General features: G+C 36.3%; 4 protein-coding genes across 5 annotated transcripts; 2 read left to right on the forward strand and 2 right to left on the reverse strand.

Moving 5' to 3' along the window:
• Positions 1 to 2677: 2677 nt before the first annotated feature.
• Positions 2678 to 11797, reverse strand: LOC134652986 (ADP-ribosylation factor 1). 2 transcript variants are annotated; one of them, XM_063508259.1, is made up of 5 exons: positions 11641 to 11797; positions 11092 to 11259; positions 8085 to 8194; positions 5065 to 5190; positions 2678 to 3876 (listed from the first exon to the last, which is right to left on the reverse strand). In XM_063508259.1, exons 2-5 carry the CDS (start codon positions 11237 to 11239, stop codon positions 3712 to 3714), a joined length of 549 nt encoding a protein of 182 aa, XP_063364329.1. In that variant the 5' UTR covers positions 11240 to 11259; positions 11641 to 11797; the 3' UTR covers positions 2678 to 3711. The 2 variants fall into 2 exon arrangements, with proteins under 2 accessions (XP_063364329.1, XP_063364330.1); XM_063508260.1 differs by lacking the exon at positions 11641 to 11797 and adding an exon at positions 11462 to 11576.
• A 914-nt stretch (positions 11798 to 12711) lies between these two features.
• Positions 12712 to 16214, forward strand: LOC134652935 (tRNA (cytosine(72)-C(5))-methyltransferase NSUN6). The gene is made up of 7 exons (XM_063508171.1): positions 12712 to 12828; positions 12898 to 13090; positions 13542 to 13698; positions 13832 to 14039; positions 14435 to 14728; positions 15060 to 15241; positions 15929 to 16214. The coding sequence occupies exons 1-7, from the start codon at positions 12724 to 12726 to the stop codon at positions 16038 to 16040; spliced, it is 1251 nt and encodes a 416-aa protein (XP_063364241.1). The 5' UTR covers positions 12712 to 12723; the 3' UTR covers positions 16041 to 16214.
• Positions 16215 to 16971: 757 nt separating this feature from the next.
• Positions 16972 to 22513, reverse strand: LOC134652936 (cytochrome P450 9e2-like). The gene is made up of 9 exons (XM_063508172.1): positions 22230 to 22513; positions 21620 to 21771; positions 21200 to 21323; positions 20922 to 21040; positions 20523 to 20701; positions 19697 to 19776; positions 19094 to 19309; positions 17715 to 17966; positions 16972 to 17198 (listed from the first exon to the last, which is right to left on the reverse strand). The coding sequence occupies exons 1-9, from the start codon at positions 22483 to 22485 to the stop codon at positions 17041 to 17043; spliced, it is 1536 nt and encodes a 511-aa protein (XP_063364242.1). The 5' UTR covers positions 22486 to 22513; the 3' UTR covers positions 16972 to 17040.
• Positions 22514 to 23128: 615 nt separating this feature from the next.
• On the forward strand, positions 23129 to 24140 carry LOC134652980 (tRNA (cytidine(32)/guanosine(34)-2'-O)-methyltransferase-like). Its single transcript, XM_063508246.1, has one exon. It carries the CDS (start codon positions 23223 to 23225, stop codon positions 24093 to 24095), a length of 873 nt encoding a protein of 290 aa, XP_063364316.1. The 5' UTR covers positions 23129 to 23222; the 3' UTR covers positions 24096 to 24140.
• The last annotated feature ends 325 nt before the right edge of the window (positions 24141 to 24465 follow it).

Genomic DNA, 24465 nt, shown 5'->3' on the forward strand with positions numbered 1-24465 from the left:
GCTCCGCCGCCGCGCGCTATTATTATTGCGGCGCTATGCGACGTAAGCGCCAAGTGCCATAAGGTACCTTTTGCCGTGGAACGTCACAAATAATAATTCCGCTATAAATTGCGACCCGTATTTTTTAATGAGCAGTGATCGTTAATTTTCCAGCAGTTTTGGTGCAGCATTATTGGTTAAAAGCATCTGTATATGCCCTAATCTATTTGGAATAGATAATTAGGGTTTAATAACAGTAATATTAACCTTTAACCAATCCTCTCCCAAGCAAAAAAATTCACCATAAGCGTTCTGGCTCATATATGAGCCGTGGGAGCTGACAGATTAAACCAAGCATTTGGATTTTTTAAAAGTGCCATTTTTGAGTGGAACTGCTGATGAAGACCAGAACGGAACTCTTCAACGACGCGTTTTTCACGGTGATTTGTGATGGAAGAGTGATAGAGAGACAAAGTGTTTCGTTGTCGTAGCGCAAGTGATTGTCACCATGGCTAGGCACCCTAGATAACTAGACCGAGTGCCCACGCCCGCGCTCCCCGTACTCGCCGGGTGTGGAATATGCGCTAGCCGAGCTATGCTGCAAAGTTTATACTACCTACCCATTTATTTGGTTGTATTGTATATTTAATTTCCTGGGCTCGGCTTCGCGCCGCGATTCGCGCACGAGTGTGGAGGGGGCTTTAAAGCAAGCGAGTTGTCCCATATTATTTTTCATTTCTCATGCTCTGAAAGAGGGTCATTGTTGTTTTAAAAGGTGTGCAGAAAGTGATACGTTTCTGCACTAGAGCATTTAACTCTCCAAGTACGACTTTTTTAATTTTTTTAAGATAAACAATTGAAATTTGGTTTTAAATGGATTTGTTATACAATTTCCTACAATTTAAACTTCCCATTTCATAAATAACGATACTTTTACCTAAATTGTTAATTGAAAGTACTCTCGAGAAACAGTAGGTACATACAATTTACCCAGTCATATTTTATTTGTATTTTATAAAATCACATGCATTTTATACTTTCCTCGTATTCGAAATGAAAAGTAGAGTGTTTAACTCGGGTGAAAGGCATCATTTCAGCCTCGGACTATTGGCGCTCTCACTGCGTTCGAGCACCAAACTACCTCGGCAGAAATAAGTGCCTTTCACCCCTTGGTTAACAATCTACTATATTCAAACTGATGTAAGGAGTGAGCATTCTAAGCTTACTTATTTGTCTATCTTCCGTTCCGTCCGTACGAAACTTTCAACATAAGCCAGTTTTTTAAAGCTCTGATAGAATCCTTGTAAGTCCCCTCGTGTATTCGCTAGATGCGCTTTCTAGAATCGCATAATTATTAGCGACAATACTTACTGTATGCCTTCTCGCCAACTAATCCTAAGTTATATATCGCCGACTTTATAACTGAAACTAAAATGACAGTTCACCAGCCCCTATCTGTGCGACCGATCTCTCATTTTAGTACAAACTGATTAGGGCATTATCTATATGAAAAGGGACCTTATTGTCGATGGCGCTTACGCCGCACAGCGTCGCGCGGCATTGTATTTATATCGGAGCATCGTTAATAATGGCGTAAGCGCCATCGACAATAAGGTCCCTTTTCATAGATAACGTCACAAATAGGCCAATCGAACTATCATTCTAGTATCTGAGATACAATAAACAGAGCTTTGGCAACGCTTATTAAATCGGATATAGACTATATAGGTAGGTAATCATTGATTGATAATCAAGTTAAGAAGCTCAAAGGGTAGCTACACGCTCTATAGTTATCTGCCAAAGACGTTGTGCAAATCCCACTATAGCTATATTTTCATTACAGAATACTACAATAATAATGTTATAGATACTATACTACTAGGATACTAATTCGATTAGTCTACAATCGATGAACTATTTTATCCGCCAACGACATTTTATTATGTTTAAAGTAGATACATGCTTGACTTTTTCGGTCTCTTAGCGAAAAGAAATAAACGACTCTTAGTATAAGGCCTGAGTGGACGCTCGAGTTGGGCGTGCAGCGGGGCGGGGCGTGTGGCGTGCATGTTAAACAAATGCAAACGTATAGTAGCGGCCTTAGTGCACGCCGCTCAAATCCCTTGGGAGCTCGACGCCACGCTGCACGCCCCGCCGAACGCACCGCTTCAAGCGTCCACTCAGGCCTTACACTAATAGTTTAAGGCCTGAGTGCACGCGCGCAGCGGAGCGTTCAGCGGGGCGGGCGGCGTGTGCGGCGTGCATGTTAAACAAATGCAAGCGTATAGCCCGTATAGGAGCGGCTTTAGTGCACGCTGCTCAAATTACTTGTGAGCCCGACGCCACGTTGCACGCCCCGCCGAACGCTCCGCTTCGAGCGTCCACTCAGGCCTTACACTAACACTTACATTTGGATAGTCACTAGCCAAATATATTTCATAAAAAAGTAGTCAAAATATTTTCTTAGTTTTCGCGCCTACATATAAGAACTAATAATAAAATTACTGTCACAAACAAAATGTGTGTTGACTAGTAATTAGGCCAACAGTTTTCAATTACTTAAGTACTCAGTTTCTTTTGGTTTTGAGAGGAGTAATTTCTAGAAGTGAATTATATGCTGGACATAGTAATTCAATAGCAATAGCAGTTTTAATGGTTAGTAATCATCAAATGAGTATTTCAAAGCAAAAATCAAATATTTGTGAGGATATTTTATTCCATAATACAGCATAAGACAAACCGGAATGTCACATTTCGCATTTTCAATATTTTTTTGATTCTCATATCATATCATAAAAATAAAAAAAGACTATTCACCACACGAGCCACAGTGTATCCTTGGATATTAGGTTTTAACAATTTCTTCTAAATTATTATAAAAATGCTAAGTTATAATTAATTGTGTAAGAGCTGAAGATTCTGAGCACTGTTTCCCTGTAGGTAGAAACACTTCTCAAAATGACACCATGTTTATCTAATACATACATATACCTAAGTTACAAGAATAATCTCGGTTCGCCGTGAGATAACTGTAAATGCAGACTCCTCACGACTGGCCGCCATCAACCGTCGATCGGAACTATCGTAATGGAAATACATAACAGCTTACTCTACCACGTTAACTCCAAAAAATAAACTATCATCATACAATAAGTCGTTCAAATAAGTGGAATATGCACAAAACTGGTGACACCACCATACAATTAAGAGGAGCATGTGAAAAATTGTTATAGTAAAAATCAAAGCGATGTGAACAGGCTACCGGCGGGCCTCAGCCCCGCCTGCCTCCCCGGTCCGATTGAATCAAAGTCAGCAGGTATGAAGTAACTTTAAATACTTTATTACGACAACTTAATCAACATTATAGTACACATACAAAACATGTTATACTGTGATTCGTTTTATCACGTGTTAGCTACATACCTATCCACATCACGATGCGCGACACAAAAGTGTCGTATCTTCTCGTTTACTGATAATTATTAATTATAAACAAAATTGTATTTTTGCATAAACTTTACACGCTATATTTTGTTCAACGTCGTCGAGGATCGAGCAGCCAGCGCGGGCGAGCGAGGTACCGTCCCGCGCACGATGCGAGCTCGGTCGCGGGCCGACGACGTATCAGTAAGTAATACATTTATGATTCCGCACATAATACATCGTATTTATAGCAAATAAAGTTAAGATATCTTAAACCATAGTCTCTTTCAGTGTTGTGTGTGGGGCACGTTAGCGGCTGGCGTTCTTGAGCTGGTTGGAAAGCCAGTCGAGCCCCTCGTACAGGCCGTCGCCCGACGTGGCGCACGTGGCCTGGATGTACCAGTTGCGGTTGCGCAGCGAGTGCAGCCCCAGCTTGTCCGTGATCTCCGCTGCGTTCATCGCGTTCGGCAGGTCCTACAACACCACACGGCCAAACATCAACACGACAACTCGCTTGGAATTCTTATAAACTTTACTCGCCACTGCGTCTATTAAACATGGAAATTCGGCTTTCTTAGTGAGTAGAAAACTTACAAGCTCTTGCAGATGATAAATATGCCAAAGTTTACGAAATATTGACCGTGTCATGACATGGAAATATATTGAAAACTTTAAATAGTTAGAGCAACGTCAAGTGAGTAATGAGCGTTTTGTACCTCATTTACCCAAGAGAATTATTTTAAGTTGATATTATATTGATATAATTTTGTAAATCAATTATTTAGTAATTTTATAATGACACGGTATTTTTGTTCAAATACTCTAAAGATTATCTCTATATTTATACTAAAATATCTTAATTGCAATTTTGGATTATTTTATCAAAATACAAAATTTTATTTTTATTTTATTGTTTGATTCCTGCCTACTCAAATCAATGTTATAATGTTTCTGTACATGAAAGTAAATTATGTTCGTAAGACCAGCACCTTAAATGTAAAGTTTTAGTGCTAGTTTTACGGATATAATTTACTCAATCACTAAAGACATTTTCGAAGCTTAGAAAGTGCCCTGTATACATTTTATATTTTTCAAAAAGTATGTCTAGGCTAGACCACATCAGGAATACGATAATCCTTCTGGTTTCATCGGATCACCTAGTACAGCGGTCGGCAACCTGCGGCCCGTGAAACTGTCACTGTATGTAATATTGACAAACGACAATGTCTGATTAAGTCATAAATATTAACAAAGTAGGGCTCGCGTCAACTTCGTTAACTACTATGTGGCCCTTGGCTGCAAAAGTTTGCCGACCGCTGACCTAGTACAATAGAGAAGGTTAGTTACACAGAACAAGTAGAATGGCGATGCGAGCAGGGTACGTGTCGCCGCCAGTTTTGAGCAAACGCTCGCATGCTACTCGCCCGCGCTGACCGAAAAACGAAGTAGACATGCCTTTTGCGCCACAATAACGTTCAGATTAAGAAGCCAGACATCAAATCTGTCTAAAGGAGGCGTATCCATTCACCACGCACACAAGTTTTTACTACCGTTGCGCGAGTGTTAGTAAATGTGGAGAGGAACGAGCGGCGACACCGGTTCCAATACTAACTGCGCGCGATAGCCATTCTAACCTCTTTAATATGTTCTGTGGTTAGTTACCTGTTTGTTAGCGAAGATCAGCAGCACTGCATCCCGCAACTCGTCTTCACTCAGCATTCGCATGAGCTCTTCGCGGGCCTCGCCGATACGCTCCCGATCGTTACTGTCTACTACGAAGATGAGACCCTGGAATCAACGAGAATTCGGTCACAATACGATGTGTCGTAAGCGTAAAACGAGGCGAGATGGCACACTGAGTGGGGAGCAAAATGGGCAACCACATTAATCATGTAGATTTAAAAAAAAAAGTGCCACATTGCAGATACCAGAACAAAACTTCTTCCACTTGGATAGAGGTCGTTAAACTGCCCCTTCCTCCCCTGCACTGCACCCCCCTAGGAGATTCTGGGATAAAAATAATCACATGTTCTTTTCCAGGTCAACAAAACTTTTTTTAGTCACATTTTTATTTTCTTTTTTTCTATTTTATAAATTTTCATCCAAATCCGTTGAGCTATTTTTGATGGAGGAACAAATATCCGAATATTATATAGACTTTCACATTTTTACTATTAGTAAGATACTGCATCAACCGCATGTAATACCCATACATTCTCTTCTCTTTCCGCACAGACTCTACACTAATAGCATTAAAAATATAGTACATTACTGCAGAGGCCGTGAAGTAAGGGATTGCAGGACGAGATTGCGGTAGGTCGAATTAAGCGAGTCTTGCAAGGATTGTATAGTACTTTTCTCAAACAATGTAAGACAATAAAAATGTAAATTGCCGCCTTTTTTATTTTTTAAACTTGACATTTGAAAAAGCTATTCGAGCACCAAGTTTAACCGCTTATAAAAATATAGTACTTTAGTTTTTTTTACACGCCACATTGTATAGCTTCTATCCGACAAAGAGCAACCGGCCGCCCGTATTTCTATCGAGGACCGATTGACTCAATAATGATACAACATAATAAAAAAAATGTCGCAAGTATGCTTAAGCCCTTGCTACACGGTCGCTGACAAGCCTTCAGACCGCGTGGCCTTGGTCCGTCCCGGACCGTGTAGACAGTTGTTTCCAACAAAATTTGACCAAAACTGACCAAGGACAGACCAAGGTCAGACGGTTAGAAGGCTTGTCGGCGACCGTGTAACAAGGGCTTTACAGAGAGAATGGTCGTTGGCTGTATGTAATATTTCCTTTGTCAGTTTAATCTTAGTGAGCAAATTTAAAAAGTTAGAGCAGCGGACAATAATGTACGTTTCATACTAACTCCCTAACCTAGGCCAAGAAGTAATATAAGGAGCCATAAATGGGCAAATTCATGTCTTCATTTCGTGACATGAACGCATACATTTTGGAGTATGTTTGAGAAAATAATATTTTTGCATACAAAATGTAACTTTAAAACATCGCCTTCTACGCTCCTACTACCTTTACCGTTAAAATCTGAAGAGCTACCTCTGATGTTGGCACGCTTTAAGACAGATATTTTCATATCAAGTACGTGACCGATAATTATAAGCGTTTCGGAATTAAAGATAATGAAACAACGCTATACGTGTGAAAGCGATAACGATAGCGAACTGATGGTGGACTGTCAATGTCATATCTGTTTGATGTGTTTCCACCACCACAAATCGAAAATGACGCTTACGCTCAAAGATAATCGAAGTGTGCAAAAGGGAAGCCATCACGTAGGTATATGAACATGTCATGAGTGCAAAAGAAGCACGCAAAAACAAGCAACAACGGTTGCACTCCGGGAGTGCCGATAGAAGTGAAAACTCACCTCACTATGTTACCGACGCCCGGTAACACGATACATACGTTTAGCGGAGGTATTCTATTTATTTATTATATATTATTATCATTCTCAAATAAGATCACACTTTTTCATTGACATGTTTATTTACATACTGCCATGACAACGTCAAATTATTTGAACATAGGTAAAGTCTTGAAAAGGAGTACGCAACATAAATGTCAAATAACATTTACTTTTTCTTTATTGATTTAAATGCCATTTAAATTATGAGTGGCCACCTTACGGGGCTTACGGTCACGTGATCGCCTTACGCTGTCTCGAGTTTATCATTTTTTCCCCACCTCAAAAAGTGCCCAGCGCCGCTAAAAGCGCCGCTAAAGAAGTTTTCACTTCAAAAAAGTTTCTTCTTTTAAAAACTCAAAACCATTGTTAAAACTTGCTTTCGCTTTTTATGACTACGATATCAGGTTCTTCAACAACTGTTCAGAGTAAATGTGGTTATTAACATGCCCTATTGATTAATAACAATGACTATGCTTGTTTTGTTTCAAACACTGGGAAGTAACTCTCATGCGCAATAACCTACAATTCATATTATATCATAGGTATTTAAATGACTAAGACGAAAAGGAAATAAAATTAGTGTAACACACAATTACAATAGAAGAAATTAATAATTAATTCGATTGAAATATATATTAATTTCTTGTATTGAAATTGTGTGGCCCGTCCGGGTTCGCATTGGTAAACCTTAATAAATTATATAGCTAAACCTTTTACAAGAATCACTCCATTGATAGGCCTAAACCGCATGAAAATCCGTTCAATCGTTTTCGAGTTTATCACAAACATACAGACAGAGAGGCGCAGTGGGGGACTTTGTTTTCTAATATAATATGATATTAATATTGGATTTTTATTGACCGATAAAAATACAGTGAAATCTCAATTCTATGTCAGTAAAATATGGGTGCACAGATCACTCACAAAATATGTCCCATAGCTCTTACTGTAAAAATATTTTTCATAGTGAATTAGCACACACACAGACAGGGACAGATTTTTGAGTAAGTTACCTACATTTTTACACTCAACTGTAATGTGGATGAAAGGGTAAATCGTCAATTACTGGCCACCGTATACTAAAAATGAATTCTACTCACCTATAAACAGAATTAATTTTTCTACAAACAATGCACAATGGAACAGATACTATCTTTTTTGCTCACACTTAGGCTTAGTCCACAAGTTCAATGAATTAGCTCCATAATAATCAGAATAAAAAAAAGAACTGGTTGCCTCACTAACCTGTGTGTTTTGGAAGTAATGCCTCCACAGTGGTCTGATTTTGTCTTGGCCGCCGACATCCCACACGGTGAAACTGATGTTTTTGTATTCTACAGTTTCCACATTGAATCCTGAAATTTTTTAATGCAAAGTTGGTAAAAAGTAATAAACAGAATGCTGCAGAATAAATTTCATTGCTGCTTTTGAAATAATTTAACCCCTTTTTTTATTAAGAGTTTGAAGAGACCTTTTTCTCTACAGACACACCACCAGATTCCTAATTTTATTTAAGAATTGCTTAAACCTAAAAGATGAAATAATTTGTGAGAATAAACACTAGGGTGTTGCTTATTTCATCGACATTGAAATGTTCTGTCTCACCCCCTTAAATTATTTCCTATCACTAAAAAACAAGTGTCGATTTATTTCAGAATTTTTAATTTAGTTTTAGGGGTTGCTACTGACTTTAGAGAATTTGGATCTTTCATACAAGATGATTTTTTTTTAATTTTTCGTTTTTTTTTAGTGAGTCAGTGAGTCAAAGTATATGGAAGCTATTTATATATAATTCAATAATAGGTATAGTTAATATATACATATTTTTAAATAATTTTTATTCCTGTTTTAGGAGTGCGCACTGCTGAATCAATATTTAGAATGCCTAAAACACGCATAATAAGTTTAAAAAAAATAGTGGTATTATTTTATGTTAAACTGCACATTAATACACCCTGACCCGTTGTCTCATAAAGAAAAACGAGAAAATATTAATAAAGATTTATCTTGTATGGAGGATCCAAATTTTCAAAATTCGGTAGCAATGCTTAAAACTTAATTAAAAATACTGAAAACTCCACATTTGTTTTTTAATCAAATATAATAAATTAAGCGGGTGAGACATAGACAATTTTAACTTCGACGAAATAAGCAACACCTAATAAACACATTTATAATTTTTATGCATGTGCCCTTACCACAATGGGTGTTGCTTGTACCACTTGGAAAGTGTGTCAAGAATATGATATTTTCAAAACATTGTCACACTGGCATACTTTTCAGTGTTATTATTAAAAAACTCTAAAAACTTGAAATTATAGTCATCTATTGTTTTTGGGTCATTCCATAATAAACGCTACCAAGGATTCAAAAATGAAAATTGGTTTAAGAAGTCAACACTAACCTATTTCCATAGAAAACATACTAAACCTTCATGTCAGAAAAAAAAACCCGAAAAAAAAACCATTTTTTACATGTTTTCCATGTACTTGATCGCAACGTTTAAATGATAGGCGTAAAACTAATTTTATACAGCAATATTGGCAAGAGTAATTAAAAAGAAAGTAACTGTAAACTGTTACAAATATCCCGCAGTTATTTGAGGTCAAATATCGTAATTTTATAGTTTGTCTTTAAAAATATTAAAAATCATGGATTAATCGATTTTTAGAAGAGTATTCTAGACTGTGGTCTCAAAGTAACACCCGAAACGAAAAAGAGATAAAAGTATGTAACTTTTCGCGTAATTAACTAATAGCCAAACATGTTTTATCAAAGTAAGGCTATGGTGAGAACCTATTCAAATGTGTAATAATTATTGTTTTAGCGTCTGCTTTAGTCGTATGTTTTAAAGTTTGAAGTTGTGTAACACCCGAAACGTGTCGATCGTGTCCCCGGCTTTTCTCCGTGATGGTTAGTGCTAGAAAGCTGCAATTTGGCATGGATACATAAATCAATCATGGCAACAAAGTAGTAACACAAGAATTACAAAACAATTTTTCAAATTAAAAAAAAAAATTTTTAATCCTGTGGTGTGGGGCGTCGTTGGATAGATTTTTCAAAATGATTAGGTGTCACCATCAACCATTTTTTGATTAAGTGAATATTTTCGGAAATATACGCATCAAAAGAAAAATAATTATGATATCTTCGATAAATAGTTTTTATTGTTAAGATTAATGTATTTTATAATAATTCAGCATTTATTACTTATGTTTTTAATCGAATTTATTAAAAAGACAATAATTTCAATAAAATAAGGCATAATTTCGTATAAATCTGTCTTGATTTTGTACTCGTAACACCTGAAACGAACCATTAGTAACACCCGAAACAGGTAATTTATTTTATTAAAATTAATTAAAAAGTGATACTAAGTGTTACTTCAATGTTTCAGTAGACTATAAGAACTATTATTACTTGACATAAATAAAACTGGAGGTTACTTGAGAAAATTCGCTAAATTATGCATTTTGGGACTGATGGTCAGACGGTATAGGCCAATTCGCGTAACACCCGAAACAGCTACTTTTTAGTGATTCTCTCGTTATTGCTCTTATACTTTAATTATGTATGTTCAGAAAAAGAAAATATTATCAAAGTAGTAGATGAATCAATAGTTATAACCTCCCTAGTTCCTTTACAATATCGAATAAAACCTTATTTTATGAGTTCAAGTGTAACACCCGAAATGGTGGAATGACCCTTTTGTAACTGAATTAGATGAATGTTTAAGTCATAACAGAGTAAAAAAGAAAACAAAAGTGAAATGACTCACTCTTTGTGAAATGACCAACACAATTTAATGACACAAAACATATTAGTAATCAAGTATAAGTTGAAACTATGTGGCAATAATTTTATTACCAACTACCTATGTGGCAATTTCACTTGTGACATTTCTTGAAGAAATTTAATTAGTAATTATACTCATAATTAGTATGTTAGAAACAAAGTAGCTATCCAGCATTGTTACTAGCATACTGCAACATTTGAACATAAAACTACGACTGATCCAAACTTAAGATAGTTGTCACTATTTATAATGTCCATTAAGTAGGTTAATTATATCTACACATCCTGGTTGACATGCATCTGATTATTAGCATATTAAATATTTAGAACATACCTAAACAGAAAAACACAAAATAAGCAACTAATTTATAATAACTAATACAAGAAACTAATTGAGGTTATCAGTCAACATATGTTGAAGAAGCAAACTATTTATAACTATTGTATACATACTCACCAATAGTTGGGATTGTTGTAACAATTTCGCCTAGTTTCAGTTTGTACAGTATTGTGGTTTTACCAGCGGCGTCGAGACCGACCATCAATATTCTCATTTCCTTTTTGCCAAATAGGCCTTTAAATAAATTTGCAAACATATTCCCCATTTTTCAGCCTTGTATGTATTCTGTAAGAGAAAGTATTAATGAGTAAAAAGAGAACCTCCGTGAGTCATACTTCCATAAGTCTACACGTTAATCAATGATAATGACATGGCAAGTTGCTGGAATCCCACATAGAAATTCAGACTAATTCTATGATAAAACACATTGTTTTCCTCTACTGAATACTGTAACAAAAAAATCATATTGCGTTTTATTGAAAATGACCTTCGGGAGAGCGTCAGCCCTTAAACTTCCAACAATGATTGACTAGCCAACACCGTTGTCTTAGGAGCTGCGGTCACCACCCTCGGGTTGTAGCGTCGTCACAAAATCACTATTACTGTTCACTGATTATAAATTTATTTTTGAAACACTTATTGAGGTCAAAACTAAGAAGTACTTACATTTCCACACCAAAATACCTTCACTAACGAGAAAAAAACGCTATACTTAAAATGAAATCTCAGAAATCCGCTGGATGTCAAAATGGCGGCGAACGTGGAAGTTATTCGTGCTAATGCCACGTATCGTAGAAAGTGGCCAGGAGCAATAACGTTTTTAATGAAAACCAAATTATGGTTTTTGTTTTAACTAATTCGTAATTAAATTCGATAAATATGTTGCTGTACAAGAAATAAAATAACTTTGATGCAGGCAAGGGTCGCTATAGTTGGTCAAAGGAATTTGTCAGTCAGTAAGAACCAGGAAAACTATACTCATCCTTTTTTTTGGGTGCTAGTACCAGTGTAAAACAAAGATAGTATATTTATATATCTCTGTCTATGTTTGAAATGAGACAGTCCTTTGACAAACTATAGCTCTGTAATAATGTGTATACGCGGCTTAGGTAGAAACTGTAGCGAAATTTTTATTAGCTTGGATAACTCACAATGGCTCAAACTCGCCGGCAGTGTTGTCATGATATGCTAGTCTCTCCAATTTTATGATTAATTATTATACTCTGGTACAGTCACATTTTTAGTAGAAAAGGGCGGCAAATTTTAAAAATGTACCGTCAGCAGCAGAAGTTCTTAAGCGGGCGAGGTGTTCAAAATTACCTTGACACGCTCTTATTTTTGTTTGAGTGTAAATAAAAACAAGTTTAAATCAATACTTGAAATTAATTAAAAGTACCTGAAGTAAGTGCCATTTACGACTTCGTATGGGGTAAAGGGTTAAACAGTTACGTAAATTTAAACACAATTAAAATTATTATTGTATAATATGTAATCAAGTTGAACGTTTGGATCAAATAATGGTTCCTGCGCTGGCAATCCTGAGCGGAAACGGAAACGAGACGGTTTATTGACAGTAATGACATTGACAGCAGGCAGAAGTTCAACCACTAGAACCGTGCGATAGGTATCGAAATATGTACGATACGAACACACATAAATAAAATGCTTTTAAATAAAGTAAATTCATTGATTTACAGGTTAAAAAATTACAACCTTTAAGACAACACGTGTTTCTTAATAATCGTTAATATGGAGCTTCAGACCTGGCTGTCGCAGCCTCCAAAGTATACAACTTTCAGAATAAACAAAACACGAGAATATGATATGAAAACTTTTGAAAATTACTTAGAAAACGTAAGTATTGCGATAATTTTAATGAAACTGTATTTTTATTGTTAAAACTAACCGGAAGGTTTATTTCAGCAACGTGAAAGTTTAAAATTACCATCAATACCGAAGTTCTACTGCCTCTATCCGGACTGTTTGGTTGTGGAACAGTGGCTAACCGACGTTCAGCCGAGTGGTAACAGTGAGGTGGTAGTAGACGCGCTATGCGCTGCGGCTGTACTGAGGGGCGCTCATGTGTTTGCACCAGGAGTAATGGGGCTTCCACCAGGTTAGAGCTTTGTTATAATTTTTGTAATACATATTTGACTACTATAACTGTCATACATTCAAGATCCACATTTACAATGAATTATTTTTTGCATTAATATTTAACTGTGATAATCTAAAGCCCCGTCTCCATATCGCGCGGCAAGTTATCGAACATTGGCTCGCGCGGCAGCCGCGCGCAATGGATACCGGTTAGCCAGCGAGTTGACTCGCGAGCCAACCCGGTATCCATTGCGCGCGGCTGCCGCGCGAGCCAATGTTCGATGGTTTGCCGCGCGATATGGAGACGGGGCTTGATAGTGAATAAAAAACTTCATCAAAAGTTAGACATATTTTTTTGTATAATATTTACATACATTTTTTAAGAAACATTAGGCGTGATAACCACACCATTTTGAATTTCCTTTTTACTGATTTTAAACTGCTCAAAATGCGCTGATATTAATTTACAGGTTGTAGTATCAATGATAAAGTTGACATCTATGGTGATGTGGAGGGGAAATGCAAGAAAGGGCTGAAAGTGGAGTATACTGGCCAGAAAGTTTTTGTTGGGACCGGCTACTTAAAGATGCTTCGACATGAGCTGTTCAATGATGGCATACCACCTAGGTAACTCATTATTTATACACACAGCCCCCACACACACACACACCCTGACACAGTGGGGTTGGGAATGCATCACAGCCATAGTGTGTGATGGGTCTTAATTTAGAGGTTAATGTCAACAATTGTTTATTTTCAGTGGAATTGCTGTAGAAGTTGCTCTGCCCGCATCAAGACTACCAGTTATCAATGAGTCTATATACCCCAAAGGAACGTTGGTGCTTCAAAACCTTCCATCAATGGTCTGTGGATGGGTGGTGAATGCACAGCCCAAGGACCTCATCCTAGACATGTGTGCATCCCCGGGTAATAAGACTACACACTTAGCTGAAATGTGTAATAATGAAGTTAGTAGAATTAGCCTTTTTTATGAAGAACAAATTTCTGTTGAGTAACACAGTAGTAAAAATAATATATTCAAATAGCGATTATACCAATCATGTTCATTCAACAACAATCTACCCTAGTCTTGTAGTTATTGCTTTATTTTTACTATGGTTTTGCCCTTGTTTTACCACAACTGGATGCTGTTTAGCAAAAGTGTGTCAACCCACATTAATTTTGCAATAAAATGTCAACTTTAAGTGTCAATTTTTTGAGTTGGCATCTTATTGCAAAATGAATTACACAATTTAATGACACATTATTGCTTATCAGCATCCAAATGATCAACTGAACATTTTTGGTTACTAAAAACAAATATTATTGCTCATAGGTATGACTAATTGTATGTTTGTTTTAGGCAACTATTATCGCATTAGACAAAACTCCTCAAAAAGTGGCTAGAATAAAGGAAAATTGTGAGAAACATGGAGTTACTTGTGTCACTGCTTATGCCTTTGACTCAACTAAATGCCATTTAGAAAATGGTACTACTAATGTCACCAAAGGTCCTCCTTTTAGTTCAAATGTTTTTGACAAGATTCTCCTTGATGGACCATGCAGCGGACTTGGACAAAGGCCACAGCTAGTTAACAAAATGACAGACAAGATGCTGCATTCATACAAATTCGTACAACGGAAGTTAATGGAATCTGTGAGTGAAATTTCTACTTAGAACCTTTGCACATTACCAAGATGTGAAAGTCTAAGACAATTGCTTCGAATTTGACTGGTAGGTAGTAGGTAAACGAGATATTTCGGTTCTCGAAAAAAAAGGAGAACTACTCTGCCACACATGTTACACATACCTACATTTCTTCCATTTTCGGGGGTTCGCTCATTTAACAAACATCTTATATTCTTGCGTAACGTTATTTTGTTCATTGCTTAGACCTCTGGTCAAAATAACTCAATTTACGTTCAGTAGATGCCGCTATAAATTATGGCCCAATACGCTTTTATTCCAGTCCGCTTTTTTTTTGCAGGCAGTGAAAGTACTGAAAGTAGGAGGGGTTCTGGTATATAGCACCTGCACAGTAACTCAAGAAGAGAATGAAGCCATGGTCGCGTGGGCCTTGAGCAAGTTCCCCTGCCTCCAGCTCGTCCCTGCGGAGCCCCTTCTCGGTGGCCCCGGGAAGCCCTGCACGGGTCTCACGGATGCTCAAAGGTAAATTGATCATAGAAAAACTGGCCAAGTGGGAGTTGTGGCCCAGTGGTATAAGTGGTGGTAAGTAATATAAAGAAATGTATTCCATAATAATCCTTTATTGAACCTATGTAAAAATACATTAACGTGAATAAACGTTAGAACGTATTTGACTTATAAACTAGAAAAATGTGATTCAAAACAATAGTCGTATTTGTATCATGAACTAGTAAGCTGTAAATTAATAATAATCGAGTTGAATGAGTAGTACCAAAATAGGATGTACCTACTGTACATTTTTTACCTAAGAGTATCCAAATGATGTAAGGAATCTTATTAAAAAAAAAACAATGGCATCACATTTATTTATGGCATTTTAAATCTAAAATAAACTCTACCAAGGACAATATAATAAACTCTATACCTATAAAACTGAAATTAATCTCGATAATAGGTACATAAGATGGACCTTTGTACTATCTCATAAATAATAACTTGAAATTTGTACTCTTATTGTACTCAAAATAAGGCTGCTTTTACGGATCTCTGAGCACTACACTGATATACAGTCATTTCTCACATACTATCACATTGAAAACAATCAGTTAAAAGTTACCACGCCATTTTTATGTCAATAGTACCTTATAAATAACGGCCAAATTGGTACTAAGAATGATTTTATTTATTTGGTATCTGTTACTGTTACAGAGCAATGCTACAAAGATTTGGCCCCGAAGAAGACTGTCTAAGGCCAACTAAACATCCCATATATAAAGACACAATAGGATTCTTCCTAGCAAAATTCATCAAAACGTTATAAATTACAATTCATAAATAAATCGTGTACATAATAAAAATGGCTATAATTTCATAATTTAATACCTAACAGGAAAACATAAATATTAATTAAATAATTACTTTCAATCTGTACAGTTTGCTCGGTTAAATAAATGCTGTTCTTATGAAGTGCAAAATACAGACATCACTAGCCATGTCCATATCACAATGTAAATTAATCTTGGCAAGATAAATAGTATTCTCAAATAAATGCTCGATCTATGCAAATATACCATAATAAACGCATGTCTTGAAAATGTAAATACCTATGATGCAGTATTTTATTATGTTATGTAAATAAAAGCTTACGAGACGTCAACTGAGGCGCGCGTCTACAGCCCAATATCCAATATCAACCTTCGTGCATTGAGATATGGTTCACTATGGGCTAACCATGCTTTTTAAATATATCTGTGATCGGTACCCTCACCATGAGTTTTATGCTAGCGACTGCGTCCACTCAAACGCAGTGCATCTCGCTTGCACCAATGTACTGACATTACAAGATGCATGGAATTAGTTTACGCAGTTGCTAGCGAATATGTCAGTGTCAAACTCGTGGCAAGGATACTAAGCCACAGATTATATAATAGTTGACTAAGCTGTCTTTCAGAATCATTCGAAAGGAAGGTATAATCTTCTCGCGTCATGCTTAAACAACAATATCACTGGCGTTACAAATTATAGGTGGACTATTCAAAACAAATATCAAAAATAATACGAATCTGCTAGAGGCTTATGGCGTTATTCATAAACGCGTTAATGACCTGAATTAGCTATGAATCGTTTGTCTTTATCTGTCATTTTGATTTATGTATTTGTAAGAAAGGGATTAAACATAATTTAGCTAAATCAGGCCCGTAAAGTTTTATGAATAAGGGGGTTACTTTAACTATTATTTTCTTAAGTATTAATATTAATTTTCCGTAACCATATCAAAAGCAAATTAATCTAACTCCATATCCCCGTACAGAACATATAATTCACAGGGATTCAATGCGGACCCACAGATCTGCCTTCAGCAAGAAACCCCTCTTGTCAAATTTAATGGGATCCGTAGTCTTGGGGCATGAGGAAAACTTAAAGTTTTTCAGAAGCGAGACCATGGCCAATTTTGCGGAATACATGGCGAATCGTAGACCTATAAATAAATAAAAATACTGAACATTAAACTTGCAAGTTCCGAGTAAAATCGTAGATAAGTCAAAGGTCGAACACACATATGGAAACGGTGATTTTCATTTGCACACGAGTCTGTTATCAAGGTTATAAGGCAACATTTAGTAGATAGGTACAGTCGCCATCAGATATATCGGAGCGGCCGCGGTGGTTAAAAATATCTGAACACTCTAACGCCTTGACAATACGTTAGGCGTCTTTTATAGGCGGATTTTATTATAACATAATTAAATATTCATAACATTATACTAGTCTTGCTATATTCTAGGCTTCCATTGAATTCTGAGATTCGCATTTGCACGAGGGATAGTGTGGTGACTGGTGACGAACGGTAAGTGTTGTTAAGTTTAATTAAGAAGGTGAAATCATTAAACACCATTATTCGTGTCAAAAGTACACATTGCCTAAGAATATTGTACCTATAATGTGAGGGTAGTAGGTAGAAGTAGGTATATGCTAGTGATAATATAAGACGTACCTATGCAGTTCCTCGGCCCAGCCCCAAAGGCCAGGAACAGGTGCGCCGGTCTATTCTTCTTCTCTTCCCCGATAAACCTCTCGGGCCTGAACTCCTCCGGGTCTGGGTAAATGTCAGCGTCCTTGTGGAGTCCGTACACTGGTATAGCGACCACGTCTCCTACGTTAATTTCTACTGGTGTTCCCGGTAGCGTGTATTTCTTGGTGCAAACTCTATCAACTCGGGCGACGGGCGGGAACAATCGTAACGTTTCTGAAGCAACATTATTTTTTGTCGATAATTTCATTTTATACTCGAGTTTGTTCGGGAAGAGAAGAATGTATGGGGCCCAACCCAATACATTCCATGACTCTTCTCTTTCCGAACAGACTCTATGTATTGGCTTTGTTATGTAGTAGGCATCTACTATACGTAACAAAGCTAATAGTAAAATAGTAATAATAGTAGTAGTAGTAGTCAGGGATCGGAACCGGTTTTTTGCAAAAACTTAGAAATAACCGTATTTTTCGAATTAATTTATACTCGAAATGTAGGACTCAGTTGGGTTTTTAGGTTACGACTTGGTATTATTAGATTGCCCAATTAGAAATGAAGTAATTAGCAAAGAAAGAACGAAAAAATACAGTTTCCGTTCCCATACAAAAAATACCGGTATCCGATCCCTGGTAGTAGTAATAGTAGGCTTTCGATCTCTATCATCAGATTCAGCTGTCATCATAATAATAAGTGTGATTTTTTTCGATGGCGAATATATGAGAATTGTAAGGGGGAAATTCAAAGGGCTGGTGGGGGTAACGGCACCACTTTTCAGCCCGGCAACATCGAGTTCCTTGAAGCCTGGGAGTACCGCTACAATGATCAGGAAATTCAGGAGTCAAACTGCGGTCTAACAATTATGCATACGACACAGTTCTAGAGATCCTGGTCTATTATTCATTTGTTATTCTTGTCGGCGTCAGCCTCAGACAAGTGATCAAGTATGTTGACACACACCGAGTTCGCTAAAACCGGATTGCTAAACATATTCAAAAAATGCACGTTTCTCCCACAGCACAGTTATGAATCGATATTTATTAAACGGTGCTGAGTTAAACGAGCCTTCGCCGACCAGTTTATTAAAAAAAAACAGAACCTTGTATGTATTTTTAGAACCTAATTAATTGTGTGAGAGTGTAAAACTTTACTTTCACTCTCTTGCGATGGCTAAGACAAGCCAGGGCCAAAAGTCCCTATTCATAGTAACAATAGCGGAAATAGCAATAAATACAATGTACATACTGATCCATTTTAACTATCGACCTATAACTGTTCATAAGATAGAACCCGCAGACAAATGGATTGGTGACGTAGACGGACGGCAGGTTAGGTAAATCACTCACCCAATAAAAATCCTTCTAAATAAGACAGTTGCGATAGCAGCTCGTAAGACATCTCCTTTCCCTCTGTAAGTTCTGTGACATGAGCTCGGAGCTTTTCCTGGATCTCTGGCTTGGTGGCCAGCATATGAATGGCGAATGAGAGTAACGTGCTTGACGTTTCGTACCCCGCTATGAGAAACAGCAGAGACTGCGCGTCGATCGTGTCGTCATCTAGCACTGTAAATATTAAATTCATATTTTAATTTGTAATTTTAACAAGGAGCTGTATCCCAATTTTACGATATTTAGGATAGGTACGAACTTGACACGACGCATCCATGCGGGCGGTGTTGAATCATGTCAATATAAATACCTTAGCAGTCATTCCGAACTCAAAACAACACTCTAGAAAACTTAAGTTTCTCCGAAAGATGATAAAGTAGTAGGTAATCAGACACAACCCTCAGATAAATGCTCGTTTCGGGTCTCGCCACGGCGGGGATATATCTACTTTGCTTGCAGTGCAGACTTGTCTTTATTATTTACTGGTCTTAGTAAGAAAAAATCTATATACTGTATTAATTCTCACATGTTTAGAAAAAATCTATATGTATTAATTCTCACATGTTCCTGCTTTTGTGCCGTCCGCATCAATATTTTCTTTATTAGCTCCGTCTATGAGCAGCTGCAAGAAATCATTTCTCCTAAAACAAAACAAAAATGTTTCAGAGAAATTTTTCATCAATTTTTTTCCTGGGGTTTCAGCAGTCTTAGCAAGTATAATAATGTATTGTGTGTGTCACGTAGCGTATTAACACTAAAACTTAACGGCCGATTTTGATAACTTTTCGGTATACCTAACGACTAAAAAAAGGAATAGGTATAAATGTTTATTTGTTATTGCTCCAATTACTAAATACATTGCATGCACACATAGTTTGCCCAGGTAGGTCTTAGATGATAAGATAAAACCAAATATTTACATAAACAAACATGCTTTGGAACATGTGCCACAATTTATCAATGTTATACTAGGAACTAGGTAAAGTCAATTGCAATAACATCTTGCAAAGCAGAGGGCGTAAAAATATCCGACACAATCGTGGGTGTAGTCATATGTAAACTCGTGTTAATTTTTTGTTGCGCTTCGCTGTGCACGATTTTATTGCAGGTGACTGTACTATACCTATCTATATTACCTATTCAATAACAATCTTATCTGGTTATAAGGTAAAATTTTATTTCGAAAGAGCTTGACACATTCATGCTAAAGCGGTATCTAGAGTTAACTATACTTACAGGCGTTTGTGACCGTTTCTTTTATATCATTATCATCATAAGTAGTTAATTAATTAAATTTAGAAAAAATGAAATTTTTCCTAAAATATTTTTTTCAAACTTTTGTCAATTTACTCTAGCTAATTCTGAATAAAATTTGGAAAAAACTTACTTGTAATCACCCGATCTCCTTTCTTTCTTAGCGGCTTTCAGTATTGTGACTAATTCTCTTGTACTCTCTTCGTTCATGAAAGATATATTGAAATACCTCAACATTTTGGGTGCGAATATTAAGAAAAAGAATATCATCATTCTCTTAGACTTGGACATATAATTGAACCTTTCTGCAATCTGTAATTTATTAAATGTAATTAAGAAATAGTTGGCCCAATAGAAGTCCAAGATGTAGATACTGTCAGCATCAAATAGATAGTGACGATCAAAGTGGGCAAATCGATCCACATCCCTATTTTGTTTCAATACATTATTACCTTGCAAAAAAGGCTAACTGTTGGAATAAAGCGCAGACCGCAGCTTATTTAATCTTTATTTACTTAAACAATATACTAACCTTTATAAAGTTAGCATTTTCATCAGACAAAGCATCGCATTTGATCCCAAAGGCACATGCACCTATAACTTCCAGTGTAAAATGTCCCATAGTGTCCTTCATTTCAACATCCTGTTTGTCTGAAAGCAATAGATACATAATCAGTGGAAATGTAGCATAATTGGCATTGTTAAACGGCTAAATAATCAGCGAGGTGGAGAGGCAATATTTCATAATTTTCTTATATTATATCTCACCCCATCAAAATACCAATTCTATACTAATGTTATGCAACTTACCATACTGCTTTAAAAACTGAACCATTTGTTCTGTGCACATCTCAATTAAAGGCAGCATGTTCTTTAACCGGGCAGAGCTGAATGCTGGGGTTAGTGTGCTGCGAACTCCTTTCCACTCGGAACCCTACAATGATAATAGAACAGTTGGTTGAGTATTTATATGAAAATGAAAAAATTAAAAAACTAATAATGAAAAATGAATGAATTTATTATGTTTAAAGTGATACATACCAATTTGCAAGTTAGTTCCAGCTAGCCTAATGGGCCTGACTTTTCTTAGAATAAGGTGTTAAAAAAGTTCTCACACTAGGCAAGGTGGTATGAATAAAGTTCTATGTATACATGCACCAACACAAAACACTTTTTACTGAACAATTTCACTAACCAACAAAAAAAGATAGTATATACATAAAACCTCACCTTTAAATTAAGGAGAGATTGGCTTAAGTATCTTGGTTCATTACTAGTGAAAGTATTTCTATCAACAAAATGTTCAAAATCTCTTATAGTGATTGCTTTGATCAGCTCTGGATCCAACACATACAGACATGGTCTCCTTCCTTCAAATATACCTGGAAAAAGAAACATGGTATTTATTTGATCATTGTGTTCCTACCAATCCTACCATACCATTTTCATAAAAATATTTTGTATGCCAGATTAAATAACATTAATGGGCCTAGGTGTAATTTGTCAAGAATTTTGTTTAGATTTTATCAACTTGTCAAGGAACTTTCTGTGAGATGTGCGTCTGTCTCACTGTTAATCAAATTTTACAATAATACTGCATACCTGAATAGGCATCATAGTTAACTTATCTCATAGAATGACAAAGCCTGTTGTACATAGCTTTATTGTTTGTGTGTGATGATGACACCTGTGGCAGATTTATGGTTGTACCCACCTGACGAAGACTACGTTGCGGATTTGAATTTGTCAACCAATAAAATTAATTCTAATTATATATGGACATGTCCCTTAAAATAAGTGAAATTGGGTACGTAATTTACGAATGAAATGTTCAACTCACCTCCGTATGGATTGCCTTTAAAAAAGTTGTAGACCTCATATTGGAATTCATGGAACGATTTTTGTGCCATCATCCGAGAGCCCAAATTACCTACTACAGGATACGGCTTCATGAACTTGATCCCTTTTTGTTCAAAGAATTCAAATGTACTTGTGTAATACATGTACAGGCCGAAAATTAGAGTCAGAAATAAGATCAGTTTCCATTCTTCCATCACGAAGAATATTATTTGTTTTGTTCCACTGTTTATTTGCATGATTTGGCCGTAATAAACACTCGCTCTGTGAAAATGATTAAGCTTGCTTCGGCGTTCAGTCAAACCGAAAACTGATACGAATCGCTGCAGTTGAAATATACAAAGATAATGTAATCGCTACATGAAAAGCAAACAAAACAATTCACACCAATTACTACAACTTAGTGCAACTGCAAACAATGAATGAAATGAAATCAAATCTAATCTTTGAAATGTTTGAATGGAATTAAATTGTCACTTGTCATTCACTTGTAGACAGCAGCCTGTCTCTGCCAATAGCATTTAGAACATTCGGAAACCTATTACAGAGCGCATTAGTGGTAATAAAATGAAATATTTGCAATCATTATTTTTATATATTTGTTATTTTGTTGGTGTCTAATAAAAAATAACCAATAAAAACGTTAATACTATACCACTGTTATGATATAGTATATCTAAATGAAATATTCTTTGATGAATACATTACGATGGAGTAAAACGAGTTTTTGTGTTTTTAAACGAATGTCACCGCTGTCAGTGTCAGTCAAGTCAGTTGACATATGCTTTGGACATATGGTATAATCATAGATATATTATTAATGGTATTTCACGGTATATTACGGTATAATGGTATTTCATTTGAACCAAAAAGACGAATGTTAATGTTGTTTTAATTTAATTACTTAAGTAATTATCATTGTTAGTAACAGTGCTTAACTTAAAAACATAACTAGAAAAAAGTAAAGTTTATTACTATGGGTAAAACATCAAAAGATAAAAGAGATATCTACTATAGGTTAGCTAAGGAGGAAGGATGGCGGGCCAGAAGTGCATTTAAATTGCTGCAAATTAACGAAGAGCACAACATATTTGAAGGAGTGCTCCGTGCCGTAGATCTCTGCGCTGCTCCTGGTAGCTGGAGCCAAGTACTTACAAAGAAACTTAGACAGAATGCTCAAAATGAAGACGAAGTCAAGATAGTGGCAGTCGATTTGCAAGCTATGGCGGCTCTGCCGGGCGTCAAACAAATACAAGGCGACATAACCAAGTTATCGACGGCTAATGAAATCATTAAGGAATTTGAAGGATTAAAGGCAGATTTAGTTGTTTGCGACGGAGCTCCAGATGTAACAGGTCTGCATGACATTGATGAGTATGTCCAATCACAACTTCTCCTTGCTGCCTTGAACATTACTACACATGTTCTCAAGGATGGAGGTATATTTGTGGCTAAAATATTTAGAGGGAAGGATGTGTCACTCTTGTATTCACAGCTGAAGCAGTTCTTCAAGTTTGTTACTGTGAGCAAACCCCGCAGTTCAAGAAATTCAAGTATTGAAGCATTCGTGATATGTCAGAACTACCAGCCACCAGATGGCTACATACCCACCATGGTGAATCCTCTGCTGGATCATAAGTACTGTGATTTCAATCAGTTCACTGGCCCTAACAGATATATTGTGCCATTCAATGCATGTGGGGACTTAAGCGCATATGACTCTGATACCTCATATCCTTTGCTATTGGATGGACAGACATCTTATGAATATAAGGAGCCAGTTCAGGGCCCTATCAATCCACCTTACAAAGAAGTTTTGGACAAGACAAAAAATTTGCAGTTACAGTAAATTTTCATGCAAATTTAAATAGGTCTATATTGTATATTTTGATAACCTGATGTAATAAAAAAATATTGTCAATATTGTATTATTATTACCACAACCGAAGTTTAACCCCCTTATTTATAAATTCTGCGGGCCTGATTTAGTTAAAAAAAATTCCCTCTCTTACAAATACATAAAGTCAAAATGACTTTGATATTTTATTTATAATTGGTTTGTAACCGGGGATGAACTGAAAACCAGCACTTAGACCACTAGTCTGTATGATTGCAAATGGTCCACACCTTTTGTCACACTATTGTTCTTTTACCTAGACTTAAGAAAGTATGTTAACTGTAATTGTTGCTGATCTTGGGTAATTGTCTATTATTATTCT

The sequence above is a fragment of the Cydia amplana genome, chromosome 12 (assembly GCF_948474715.1).
Source record: "Cydia amplana chromosome 12, ilCydAmpl1.1, whole genome shotgun sequence".
Classification (NCBI taxonomy): domain Eukaryota; kingdom Metazoa; phylum Arthropoda; class Insecta; order Lepidoptera; family Tortricidae; genus Cydia; species Cydia amplana.